The 14,028-nt window shown below is 37.8% G+C and overlaps 1 protein-coding gene across 1 annotated transcript; it reads left to right on the top strand.

The window, feature by feature from the left end:
• The first annotated feature begins 138 nt into the window (after nucleotides 1–138).
• Nucleotides 139–13,108, top strand: PCID2 (PCI domain containing 2). The gene is made up of 14 exons (XM_009586534.1): nucleotides 139–199; nucleotides 2,033–2,122; nucleotides 2,682–2,755; nucleotides 3,477–3,542; nucleotides 4,074–4,115; nucleotides 4,604–4,658; nucleotides 6,355–6,458; nucleotides 7,197–7,272; nucleotides 7,397–7,538; nucleotides 8,630–8,730; nucleotides 10,767–10,840; nucleotides 11,011–11,136; nucleotides 11,348–11,471; nucleotides 12,518–13,108. The coding sequence occupies exons 1-14, from the start codon at nucleotides 164–166 to the stop codon at nucleotides 12,605–12,607; spliced, it is 1,200 nt and encodes a 399-aa protein (XP_009584829.1). The 5' UTR covers nucleotides 139–163; the 3' UTR covers nucleotides 12,608–13,108.
• The last annotated feature ends 920 nt before the right edge of the window (nucleotides 13,109–14,028 follow it).

Raw genomic sequence — 14,028 nt, 5'->3', positions numbered from 1 at the left:
TGCCCACCAGCGAGAGGTTTGATAAAGTCCTCCCGCCTTTTCTCAGAGCGAAGAGGGGATCTGCGTGAGATGCTGTCGCTTTGCTGTTCTCTTAAACTCCTGTTCGTTTTGCAGAATGTGATACAACTGCCTTTTATTTGGGACACCTGCCTCTTGTGTTTTAATGGCGCACATCACCATAAATCAGTATTTGCAGCAAGTAAGCAAGTTTTTTTAGTTGTGGGCACTGTTAGAATATGTGGATGTATTTTCCTTTGCTGGAAATATGTTACCTTGTCTAAGAAATAAATCAACCTAGAATGTGTGATGTGGTAAAGAAATATACTTCGTAAGTCTGTATTAAGTATGCCGGCTGTGTGCCAAGGATGCATACCTGGAATTTCTGAAAAGTGTGATGGTTACTGATATAATGGATAGTGAAGTAATTTATCCATAAGAACTAATGTCATGGGATTGTGTGTACGTGCGATAACAAATGCAGCTCAGGGATTCAAGAAATACAGGGATTTAAGAAGTACAGAAATGCAGGACACGCTGTGTATGGCATGGAGGATGGAGAGGCAGGAGTAGGGTCACAGGGATACCAGCTGGACTGAATTTTCGGTGTCAAGCTTTTAGTGTGACCACTCTTACTGTTTCTTTCTGAACCATCATATTTTCATCGTTGTTATCATCTTACTTGCTTCACTCAAGATCAGTCAAGTCAATCAAGTGAAGGGCACAAAAGGAGAGTAATTGTTTGGGTTTTAGTCTCAAAAATGGAGCAGCTGAGATCTCTCAGGACAGTGATCTGCTCTGAAAAGTTAGCGTCTTCTCCAGTTGACAGTCCTCATGATCCTCTGTCTCCACCCTCCATATCATATACACGGTGTCTGTGGATTTAAACTGCTTTTTCTTAAGTTTATGCACATCTCTCACCAATAGCTTATCTCTTATGAAAAAAACATTTTCCTCTATGTCAAACTCAGACACTTTACTGATGGAATGGATGCTCACTAGGTGAGGATGGAAATCCAAAGCAATGAGTAAGGAAGTGACAGATAGCAGGATGCGTAACGCTTAAAAATAAAGACAGGTGGATAAAACACATAGCTATAATTCCAAAGGCAATGTCTGATATTAGGCTAGCATCTGTATAGAATACTTTTGAAATCTGTCAAGACTATAAATGTTATATTGTGTTACTGTTATGTGGGAGAACAGTTTAATTCTGCTTCCCGCTAAAGATAACTCCTTGTAAAAAATAGTCGGCCTGAGCAGCTTATTGTGACATCAAGTTGGAAGTTTCTTCAGTTGTGGAAGTAGTTTTAGATATTACTTCTCAAGAGTTCCTTTCCTGCTGCTTGTGCTTTATTTGTCATATTTTTGTGTCCTGATTGGAGGGGGAAAAAAAAAAAATCTTTTTGCTGTATGAAAAGCCCATACCAAATGGGAAAAATCATAGTCTAAAATAGCAAGGGAAGCAGCAAAAGAGGGAAAATCAACTGCTTAAACTCTTATTTAAGAGATTGGTGGGTTTTTTTCAAGTAAAGGAGAGCTAATTTTGTGTTTTGGAAGTAGTTTTTTGTATTAAATGTTAAGTTCATATGAAATATATTTGCAAGTCCTGATTCATGACATACAAATTCCATCTGCAGCATTGCCAACAATAATACTCAAAGGCTGTTTATGCCTTCACATATATATATTTGGTGCCCATAAGTCCAACTGGAATTTTAAAAATCTTAACCAAATCTGGTTCACAACTGCTGTTTTACGATGCTAAACCCATGTAAGTTGTTTGGAGATTCTCTTGTTTGCTCGTATCCTACAAATAAGGAATAAAACACATTAGTGTGTGCCCCACCTTCTGCCTGATACCTTTTTGAAAAACAAGTGTATTGAAAGTACAATATTGATTCGTTCAGTTTTAAGCCTTTAAAAACTCACATTTGGGTTGGTATTGATGTGGATGAACAGTGGTAACAAGAAGGTGGCTTCTGTAGTCATGTGGCTGGGTTTTATTCTCTAATGTGGCTGTTTTCTTTGGTAGGTACAAGAAGCCATCGATAGCAGAGATGGACAATTTTGTGCAGAATTGGTATCATTTAAACATCCACATGTTGCAAACCCAAGGCTACAGGTGAGAATCTATTTTTGACCTTTCTTTGGTTTTGCTTTCAGTTTTCCTAGCTGTCTACATGGATTCCTTTCCATTGGAGATAAACCTCAGAAATCTGTTTCACAGGCCAGAGCAGGATCCCCTTGTAGTTTGTTTCCCTTTTCTTCTCACAAGGATATTATGTATTTCCATTTTTTTTCCTGGATGGCTTTTTGTGTTCCACTTTGAATTGTCTTCTGGATAGATACATCTTGCAAGTCCCTTCTGGCCATGTCTACATTAGTTAGTAACGTGGTACAGTGGAAATGACTGTAAAGAGAAAACCAGTGGATAGCAAGGGTCCAGTGTTTGTGCTATATACATTTCGGATGCTTTTAGTTAAGGCTAGCTCTAATCGGGTTCTGGAGACATAATGCACACTAGCAATTCCACTGGATGTGATTATTAATATAACTTAAGGTTCGGATAGATAGCAAAGGCATGCATGCATAAAACTGCCATGACAAAATATCCATGTGATGTTCTGTTTCTGGTGCATGGGGTGTTCCTTTAACGTTTCATTGGTTTGTTCTATACTTAGCTTCCGTCTCCAGAGGAGAAGTGTCAACAAGTTTTGGAACCACCATATGATGAAATGTTTGCAGCCCACTTAAGGTAAAGATGGACCAGGAATGTAAAGTCAGTTGTGAGACATCCAGCAGGGATGGGGAAAGATATCCTTCAGTTTACTTAGTTATTTTAAAGGGCTTATCTGAAAACTTGGTATTTATTACTCTTATAAATAATGCTAGAACTGCAGGAAATAAAGACCTCCTCTTTCCGCTCCACATAAAGTTTGCTTCATGTACCTGGCAGTCATCTGCGTATAGCCATTGACACAGCTTTGGTTTTGGTGCTTGCTGTTTCCTTTGCTCTGCATTTACTAGCTACACAAGAATTTAGAGTGAAATAAGAAAGGGAAATAAATATTTTTAAAAGGGAAATTTAGTCCTAAAAGTACTCTTAAGACAGCTTTAGGATCTAAGTAATTCTTTGAGGCTTTTATTTAGAAAAAATTTTGGCATTAGCATAGTCTTTAGTTCACTTTCAACAGTCTTGGATTTTTTTTTATCTATGCTAATCTTAGTTTCAGTAAGCATTAGCATATTACAGTTGATATTGTACCTATTATACAAACAAACCCCCGTTCTTCTCTCAGGATCAGGCTTAGTGCTGTGTTTTAATACTGGTGCCATTTTGTTAGGAACAGTTCTAATAATGTTTCTGTGTCTCTTAAATAAACTGTAAAGCTCTATGCCTATAAAAAGGCAAAAAGAAATATTTGTCTTACGTGTATGATATTTTCTGATGCACTAATGCACTTTTTCTTTGACAGGTGTACTTATGCTGTTGGAAACCATGACTTTATAGAAGCATACAAATGCCAAACAGTTATCGTCCAATATCCTTTTCCATAAATCTTGTATATTGCTTTCAGATTAATTGTATGTCTTCTTGTAGAATAAGTTGTCTTTACCCCTTTTAAAATCTAATAGAATGTGGTCTGCTTCCAAATACACTTCAGCTATTCAGGTTCTTAAGCAAGGAAATCCAGATACACTCTTCTTTCAACTTTCTGTAGGACTAAGAAGGAATCTGTCACTTGCCTCTAAACTAGAAAATTAATTTCACACAGAGTATAGGAGACCCTCAAATGATTAATATACATCCCAGTTTGTATTTGGCTGGAGGGCAAGATACTGATAAAGCTGCTATGTTATCTAAGTGACCAATGTTTCTCACGGCTACTGCCGCACCAAGGAGCGTGTGGCTCACATTCTTCCCTACTGCGTCTTTGCATCCTGACTCCTCATCTACTTGCTGCTTTATTGGTTTCTGCCCTTTCATGTAGTGGTATGTGGTACCATACAACTGCTGTTTTTTATATCTGTGCTTCATTTAATAGCATTTTAAATTCTCCTAAATACAATACATCTTTCCTGCGAGCGTTTCAGGCACATAAAGAGGAAAACTGGTGAGTACATCATAGAGAGCTGCTAGAAACTAGACTCTCATCTTTCACTATCATAATACCATAGTAGTCAAACTAAAATTATGCCTATAGTTTTTATTTATCCCCAGCGATACTTAAATGCAGCCTAATTGTTTTTGCTGCCGGTTTGAGTTTTTAGATCCAAAAGTGTGAAAACTAAACATATAAGCTTAATTATGTAGAATGGTCCGTAAGTAAACACATGAAAAATTTGTTCAAGGTGAGATGGTATTTTATTAAAGCCACCGTAAAAAATGTTTCTGAATTAATTCTTCCTCCAGTGTAGGACTTCTGAAATGCTGAGATCTTCAAGACCTTTCCTTTTAAAAAGTGCATCCTTCTTTATTTAAAGATTAATATATACTTTTCTAGTTTTGTGACCAACCAGCAAAAAAAAAAATCCTTGTTTCTCATGTCTTACTTATTGCATGATTTGCACATGCTAAGTATACTATGTTTTACTTTTCCAGGGCTTTACCTATTATGTATGCTGTAGCCCTCGATCTTCGAATTTTTGCTAATAATGTAAGTAGATCTAATTAACAGCCTTGTTCCTTTTATCTGTTAGGAGTTTCCATGGTGGAAATATTTTAGACTTTATTACATAGCGTAATTTTGCTCAGTACTGTTTAACTCCTTGTTTAGGATTTTGTTGACACACTAAATTCATCCAGTCCTATTGAAAAACTATGTTGCTCAGTCTGCCGCCTCCCATTTGCAGCTTGAACTAGAGGTTCTGAGGACCTGCACGCAACTCTCAGCAGTTGCTGAGAGCATATGAAGTGATTAAGTATTGCCTTTATAGAGTAGCATGGTGGCACAACTGACTATTTGCAATAACCATGTGTTATTCTTGGGATTTGGTGGAGTCTTTACAAGGGTGGAGATATCCCGGACAACTGAGCTAATCTAACCATTTACCACATCTGAAGAGGGAAGTTTCTGCCTCTTTTCCCCTCTTCCAGCTGTGTGATGCTCATTGGAGCCCATGCTGAGCCCATGCAACTGCTGACAAGCAAAAAAAACCCCAAATTTACATTATTTTTCTCAGGCTAGTGAATTGAAGTAGCTTGTGTAGGGATCTAGTGAGAACTGCTAGGCTAAGGTAAGTGGCAGGGTTGTGATCTTGCTCCTAGTCACTTTACCTGAAGAAGTGAAGCTAGAGTTCAAGTTAGGTTAGAGTTTGACAATATCCAGTATTTTCAATATTTGTCTCCTCAGCACTTTCTTGTGCCCACCCACCCACACAACACCACATTTGGCATGCTTTCACAGAGAATATTTTCTCTGTGTGTGTGTGCCTGTTCTGTAACAAGTCTTGATTCTCAGTCTGAATGAGGCAAATTCATACATTTGAGATGCACAAGAAGGGGGAAAGTGGGATCAGTCATGTTGGAAGTGTTTGGACTCTGTCTTCTAACCTTAGTATATTCAAAGGATGTGGATACAGAGGAGACTTCTGCAGCAAAGGATGCATTTCCATTTCTTTTCCTTACCTTTCAGCTAGTAAGAATGCAGGCATTATAATAAAGCTTTTTAGAAAGCACATAGTAAATATCTACTCGCTATTTTTTTCCCCCACTCTTCTTTAAGTTCTACATTAATCAGTGCATGGATCTTTCCCATGTGTTGGCAACTCATTTTTTCTCTCTTGCTGCTGTAACATATGTTTTCCATTTCTTCTGAAAATCCCAGGTCCTAGCAGTGTGTGTTACTACTAGAAAATGTTGAATATGGTTTAGAAATAAAATCCAGCCCTTGTGGCTGTGGAGAGAAGCTTAATTATAAGTTTTAAAACTCAATCTCCATAACTGGGGAATCATTTTAGTTTGCTTTTGTTCAAAAGACATTTTTTTTGCCATACTCTTGGTCTTTGAAAACTTGAGTTGAAGTATTAATGCTCCGATTCAGCTATCAGATGATCCTGAATTTAGGTTTCTGAGAGCTGCATTAAGTTTAGCAGTGCTAAAGGTAATAGCGGTCAGTGCTATTTTCAAAGGACTGCCCTCCTGTGCTTTAGGTTTGGTACGCATTCAGGAGCCTCTCCGCGTGTTTTCTTTTATTCTGTGAGCTTGACTGCCTTTTAGATTTGGGGGATAGCAGGCATGACAAATATATTGTTAGAAGACTTTATAAAATGCTGTATTAAGGAACTAAACTGTTTACAACCCAGTGAACCAGGATGTAGAGTTACACATTGTTTCTTGCTGTGTAATGATAGGCAGATCAACAGCTAGTGAAGAAAGGGAAAAGCAAAGTTGGCGACATGTTGGAAAAAGCAGCAGAACTGCTGATGAGCTGTTTTCGAGTCTGTGCCAGTGACACGTAAGTGAAAGATCCTCTACAGAACTTGCACTATTAAATTGTTAAGAACTTAATGAACTTTACATAAGATTTTTCCACTTACTAAGACCGTATCTAGGTAAGAACAAACACTTCTAAGGCTCGTTTCCTCTCATTTATAATCTGTTCTCTCTTGACTAGTAACTACAGCTGGAGAGGCCTCCCTTCAGGTTTAACATTCCTAGCAGATGTTGTTGGGAGGGACTGATTATGTCCCTGTTCTCAGGAAAGATCATTAACACTTTTGTGCCCTCTTCAGTTGTGAAGTTTGCTTCATTATGGTTAGATGGAAAAGAGGTGACTCTTTGGTTTCCAGTCTTAGCAATTTTAATGCTTCTGAAGTGGAGAAAATGCTTTTTTTTTCCATCTTTCTTATACCTTGAATATTATAAGCAACTGCTATCCTAATGTATGTGTTACCTGCAGACTGGAGTGAGGACCCCGATGCAGATGAATAATATTTTGCATGACATCTTTTCATTATGTTGAGAAGAAATGTAGCAAAGCTGTTTAACATGGGAACACATGTTCTGTTTTGACAGTGCTGGTATGGTTTAAGAGAAGAAGTTTGGCCTTGACTTTTATTTTCAGACACCTATTTTTACCCTAAAAATTCATAAAATATCTATGGAGGGAATTTACCAAAAGGGCAAAGTTGTCATTTTCTTACAGTGTTCAGTACTAGTAGGTTTTTTTTCTTTTTTTCTTTTCTTATGACAGTCGAGCAGGCATTGAAGATTCCAAAAAGTGGGGCATGTTGTTTCTCGTGAATCAGCTGTTTAAAATTTATTTTAAGGTAGGGTTCAAGTCTGGTAAGCTGTGTTTTGCATTTCATATTCTAAGTCAAACCCCTTTTTGTATGATACTATGTATCTACACTCTCCGAGTAAAATGCAATTAATTTTTTTTTTTTTTAACAGATCAACAAGCTCCATCTATGTAAGCCCTTAATTAGAGCAATTGACAGCTCAAATCTGAAGGATGAATATAGTATGGCACAGCGAGTTACATACAGATACTATGTTGGACGCAAAGCCATGTTTGACAGTGACTTTAAGCAAGGTACTGTGTGCCAGTAAGACAGATTTAAAGTCTTGCTGCTTGGTGTGAAATCTGGCTGATGTCGTGTGTGTGTGTGACTCAAAATGTGTGTAAAAGGTGTAGTTGTGTTTGCACTGATCAAAGGAAAAGTCATGCTGAAAGATCCAAGGCCCACAGGCTGAGTCAGATCAGAGATGAGATTACATGACACTTCTAATTGTAGCATATGCCCAGTTTTAAAATATTTGTGTCAGTGAAGTTCTCTGTAGTCTTATGCATTGTGTGTATACACATACATAAAATGTATGAGCATCCAAAACAATGGGTTTGTAAAAGGTTTCACAAAGGAGGCTTTGCGACTCTCTTGTCCTCTTCAAGCTGCTGTATGTCATGTAGGAAATCTTCAGCAAACTGTACTGTAGAATTAGTTTCTCAGTGCATTGATTTTGGAAAATGTAGAAACCGCATTTCTGAGATTTCTTATTCACTAATAGAAATACTTCTAGAGCTAAGGTGTACAACTTTCATCGCTAACCTAAGCCCCTGACCAAAATATATTCTGGAGTCAGTTTTGTCATTCTAAACTCTTCTTCTAATTTTTCTTTCCCGGTGAAAACTGATGAGAGATTTTCATGTTGTCATGCTGTGTGATCTCACTGGCACGTTTCTGCAGCTCAGCAGATGTGTGCGTCGCAGGCAGCTTAGATCCTCTGAAGAACCTAATCTGTGAATTTAGAAAATAGAGTTCTGTTTCATCAGCACTTCTTGAGATTCTCCTCTCCTGTAATAGTAGCACAACAATATTACTGAAATGAGCTGAAAATTCCAATATTTCTTGTAACTGTTACCTCTGACATCTAGACCTTGATGTTTTCTTTGACTTTCGAAAGGAGGACTTATTTTTCTGGTAATACTTTGTATTTTGTGTGAATCTCCAATAATTCTTACAGCATTTTTCTTAATGTGTTTTGATTGGTGTGATTCTTTTTTATATAATTTCAAATATCATGTGTTCAAGCTAGAGATGGACATTGAGCACAGAATTTGGGTTACAATTTTAATCCATTTTTGTTGTTGACTCATGTTACTAGCACTTTTATTTATGTCTGCAGCTGAAGAGTATCTGTCATTTGCCTTTGAGCACTGTCACCGCTCAAGCCAGAAGAACAAAAGAATGATTTTGATCTATCTGCTGCCAGTAAAAATGTTGTTGGTGAGTAGATGTTACTCTTCTAAATAATTTTCTGGGGGCAGATAACCAAACTGATGCTCAATATTGTTCTTGGTTTTCCCTTATTGGAATTCAGAGGTTATCTGTGCCTGACCCCCATAAGAGCCAGCATATGCACACTTTGTTGTGTGAAGACAAAAAACCTTAAATTGTCATTTATACCAACACAGGAAAGGAGAAAGGAGCCGGGGGGGGGAACAAACAAAAACCCCACCCTCCTTTTCCCCTACCTTCCTCCCACCCCTCCTAAAGGTGCAACCTGAGGTTACTTCTGTAGTAGAGATAACTTAGAGTTCTTTGGAGAAGCACTTAACATAAGTCATGTAGCAGAGTGCCTGTCTGGTGATCAGCTGCACAGATGGGCCAGGGAATGTGTGGTTTCACTAGTACAAATCTGTTCTGCTTCTTTCACCTGGTGAAGGGAAGCGGGGTGTGCAAACAGATGGCTGAAGGCTGTTGAGGGGGGTTTGCCACAGGAGAGAAAGGATTCCTCTCTGGGTTTTCTATTTGCGCTTTGTACATTTGCCCATTATAGGCATGTCAGAAGGGTCATGAAGTAAAGCATTTTGGTTTTGAACAAATCAATGAAGACTAGTTACTATTTGATCATTTCAGCTTTCTATTAAAAGAATTAAGCACATCTCTGCTGCTTGTTCCTGTCCTTTCCCATGCGCTGTGCTGGCATTTGTGTATCCCTGAGTTAGTGGGATTATGCTAACAATTAATTCAGTGTAACTGAGGGGACAAGAACTAGATTTTAGAGTTTCCTGTTCCTGGCCCTATTACCAAAGTTACCCATGGAGAATGTTGTTACCACCTGCTTCTGTGAGTTGCTATCTTTCACCTTTGCCCCAACCTGTTTATGACCATCCTCCCTTTTCCAATCAGTGTTCCCTTTCCAGACCCTTGCAGTGTCAAGTGGGTAAAGGAGAAGCGTAGTGGGTATGATAATTGGCTTCTGTTTTTAATTTTTTATTTATTGACTTTCTTACTGGTTGTTTTCAGATCAATCAATGGTAGGGTTGATAAAGGAAAACTAACAGTCTTCCTAAAAACTTTGTCCCAGTCTTGAGTAGGTACCTTAAACTGGTGGGTCTGTTAGTGCCTAGAATTACTGTGGCTTTTCTGGAGCAGTTCTAGTGTACGAGAGGCACTAAAGAAACTAGATAAAGGTCATTGTTTTTACAGTTGCTTTTTTTAATCAGAGCCCAAACATTAACACTAACCTTAAACTGTACTAAAATAGCTTGGATGGCTTTTTTTATTCCTAGCGGCTCTCAGTAACCATGCAGCTGAGTTCTGCTCTCAGCTAATCCTCCAACCAGGAAAGGAGTTACCAACAGCATAGCATGATTGTAACTAAATTTAAAGTCTGACCCAAGTCAATGTGCAATCTGATCTCTGCTGTGCAGGGGGAAAAACCCAAGTTTCCTTTTGATAGTGCAGGTGGCTCAGTCTTACCTGATCTAGCAATGAGAATTTATTTTGTTTCTTTAAATTTAAACTTTCTCTCTCTTTTTTTTTTTTTGTTTTTTGAGAGGACATTTTTATTGCCGCATGGAGGCATAGTGAAGAAAAAATCTGGTACAGACTGAGTTAGCACTTGACAGTGCTGAAGCGCTGTTTGTATTATTAGTAATGCTTGGGATTCCCACGATTCTTCTGTTTGCAGATTAGATCATACAGCCATGACATAAAATTTGGATCTGCCTAGGCCTCATGTCACAGGATCTTGGTTTTACAAGTTTGATAACTGTTCCCCAACATTAAGAAATATTAAGAGACTCCCTAAACCATGATAAATAGGTAGTTATCATGAGTTGAGCTACAAGGTGTTTGGCGGGGCCAAGGGAGTTGTCTTACAAATACTTTTATTCACTGCTTGTTCTGTAGGAAAAAAAAAAAGAGTGGTTAAACATTTGTCTTTTTCTCTAGCAAATTTTATTATAGCTTTCTAGATTACATTTAAAATGCGTTTGACTTTATCCTGGAAAACTTGGCAACCATTTATTTTTCAGGGCCATATGCCAACAGTTCAGCTCTTAAAAAAGTATGACCTTATGCAGTTTGCTGAAGTAACAAAGGCTGTGAGGTATGATGATTATTTTATTGCGTTGTGTGTTAACTCAAAAAGTGTTAAGTAAAAGGTATTTATTTGGGATGATTGAGGAAGGCAGGGGAGGGATATTCCTACCAAGTCAGACAATTTCTTTGCCGGTTTGGGTGAGACCTTCTCATGTTTTCATTTCTTCATCCTTGTAGTGAAGGCAATCTTCTCCTACTGAATGACGCATTGACAAAGCATGAGACCTTCTTTATTCGATGTGGAATCTTTCTTATCCTTGAGAAGCTGAAAATCATCACGTACAGAAATCTCTTTAAGAAAGTGTAAGCGTAACAAAAACTACATTTTTGCAAAAGCAGATTTAATATGGTTTCACCTAGGATTGAGATGGAGATGTGTATGTTCCTTAGTTCTCTCTGAGAGCGCTGAATTCCTGTTAAAGTGAATTTATTCTAGAAAGGCCATTTTTCTAAGAACCAGAATTTTTAAGTGATTGTTTCTCAATAACAGATTTTTTTCTGTTGTTTCTTTCAGATATTTACTACTGAAAACCCATCAGTTATCTCTAGATGCCTTTCTCTTTGCCCTGAAATTCATGCAAGTAGACGATGTTGATATTGATGAAGTCCAATGCATTTTAGCTAACCTTATATACATGGTATGTACTGATCACTTGTTGTTTGATCCTTCCAGACTTCAGACAGTAAAAAATATTAGATAGAGAATAAAAAAAAAATTAGGTAGACGATAAATAAAAGTTTATTACAAAGAACATATCAGTAATTCCAGGTTTTCTTGTGTAAAAAAGTTGATTCACTTGTGCCCGAAGTGAAATGTTTGCCCTGAAGAGTTCCTCTTGTTCCTGCCTCTTCTGCAGGAATCAGTTAAAACTGAAGTTGAATTCTACATTACAGATCCAGTACTGATGTTTCTATATATGCATAAATACTGATTTTAAAATATAAAAATTGTAACTGGGACCAAAAGGGTTCTGCATTTGAAGTAGGAGACTCTTGACATTCTAACATTAGAAAAAATTAAAACCAGATTTCTTTGGTTTTGTTTCACATTTTGTGTTTTACTCTAAATGGATCTCAACTACTCATAAACAGATAAAGGCTTGAAATCAAGAGATTTCTAATAAATTGGAGGTTTTGGAGCAGCATTGCAGTGCCAGCAAGAAAATGAACCACTTCTCTGTTTCTAAAACAGATTATTTGCTGTGGTCTCCCACAGAGGGTGGGATTAGATGACTAGATTAGATGATAAGGTGATAAGATTTCTTTCAGTGTTAGAACACTACCTGTCTGAAAAGGAAGTACTATGTCATCTAGTTTATTAGGTTTGGAATAGTGATTAATTAAAATCCTCATTTTAAACTGAGCAAGAGTAAATTTAGAAACGTTCTGTAGAGCTTTGTCTCTTCAAAGAAATGTAAGCAGACCCCTAGGGGGCCCTGGCAACAGGCCCTCAGTCTGACAGCACCGTTAGGACGCAAACATGGTTATGGTTCCAACTTCCTGCTTACTCTGTGAGTTGACCCACTTAGATAAATTGGATCCTTACAGATACTAAGTACAGTAGTGCAGTGGTGATTGAGTATACACACACAGCTTTGCTTGATGTAGTCTGAAGACAGCTGAGGTTATAGGCATTGTGTTACCAGCTTCCAGTACTAACGCTGTCTTTCTCTCCTTCTGCCAGGGTCACATTAAAGGCTATATATCTCATCAGCATCAAAAGCTTGTGGTCAGTAAGCAGAACCCCTTTCCTCCGCTGTCAACAGTGTGTTGAGTATTGCGTCTTACCCACGCAGGTACTTTTCAGATACTCAGCTTGCTCAGTGGAGCTGCTCCTATTTGCCCTGAGAACACTGTAAATGACCTGGTTCATGTCCAGGACTGGAATACCAGGAACTGTTTGTGGCTCCTTTCCCAGAATGACCAAGGCTGCCAGTGTTACAAAGTGCGTTGGAATGAAATGCTAACTTTTCAGTGATAGTTTCCACAGGCTTTCTAGATCATTCAAAGTATTTCATGAGGAAATAAAGCAAAGCATTCCAAATTCCTTCCAAACTACTTACAGCTTTTATGAAGTACTTTGTGTTACTATTTCTGCAGTTATCTTTCGGAGAGGAGAAGTACCATCCTTTGTTACTTGTGTTAATCCATTCTTCAGAGTGGAAATGATGTTTTCTTTCATGGTTTCCTTTTTTTTTTACGTCTCTTCAATAATCTTGCTGGTATTAAATACTCTCTTCAAGCCTTCACTAAAAACTAGAGAAGTGCTTGACACTAAAAGCTTTACTGTGTCAGTGATACTTATGGGTTCAAGTAAATGTGTGATTTTTGTCTGTAGATGCCCACAGAAGGGTTTGGGGGTTTTTTAATACTGGTAGTACTTTGTTTCGTTTTTGTTATGATGAACAAAAGCTTATCTAAGTAACTTATCCATACTCTGTTTTATTCTGCTCCTGGGGAAGACACTGCTACTGGATCCATTATTTTAAGCGTCACTACCATGGGGGTTTTGTTTGTTTGTTTGAGGATGGTACAATGTAACTTTGTCCATAGTGATGGGATGGTAGTTTTGGGGGTTTTAAATTATTTTTAAAGGAAATAAAACACTTTTTTCCCCTCTTTGAGAGTTGGGTTTTATTTTACCCACTAACTGATGTGGACATGATTCATAAGGGAAAAGCCAGGTACCATATATGAGGGGAAGCATTTTTTTAGTGTGATGAGAGTGTCAAGCCTTACATCAACATAGGCATTTATAGGCTTGGAGTTCCCCTGGTCTTCGTAAGTTTTACTTGTATGGATGCTGAAATAAGAATATGAATTTGCTGAATCAAACCTCAGGATAACAAGAATTAAAAAGACTCATTTCCTTCTAGCAACATTTAAAATCCCAGAAAAACATCAATGCTTTTTGAGTTTTAGGATGAACAGTACTAGGAAACTTAAAGTTCATGCAGTTTTTAGTAAAATAACTAGATTTACCGCGTCATGACTTTCATAGTACTGTGTGTCAACAGAAGAAGGAAAGACAAACAGGCTTTTCTGTATGAATTGGAGTTATATACGTATCATTGTTGCAACTTCCATTGCTGCAAATTGTGATAGAGAGTCAAATGGGTGTACTGGCTGCATCCAAATGTTTCCTTGCAGTGATTGGTAAGGGTTTGGTGCTGGAGGGTTGGTTGTGTTTGTGTC

Source organism: Fulmarus glacialis, unplaced genomic scaffold (genome assembly GCF_000690835.1).
Source record: "Fulmarus glacialis isolate BGI_N327 unplaced genomic scaffold, ASM69083v1 scaffold17290, whole genome shotgun sequence".
NCBI classification, from domain to species: Eukaryota; Metazoa; Chordata; class Aves; order Procellariiformes; family Procellariidae; genus Fulmarus; species Fulmarus glacialis.
The sequence above is the reverse complement of the archived record's forward strand: the minus strand, read 5'-3'. Positions and strand labels throughout refer to the sequence as shown.

Bases quoted from the DNA above. Each gene is read 5' to 3' on its own strand.
- PCID2 (XM_009586534.1), top strand. From the start codon at position 164: ATGGCGCACATCACCATAAATCAGTATTTGCAGCAA. The intron at 4,116-4,603 runs GTGAGTACATCA...TTACTTTTCCAG, and splicing joins GCACATAAAGAGGAAAACTG to GGCTTTACCTATTATGTATG. The intron at 11,472-12,517 runs GTATGTACTGAT...TCCTTCTGCCAG, and splicing joins TAGCTAACCTTATATACATG to GGTCACATTAAAGGCTATAT.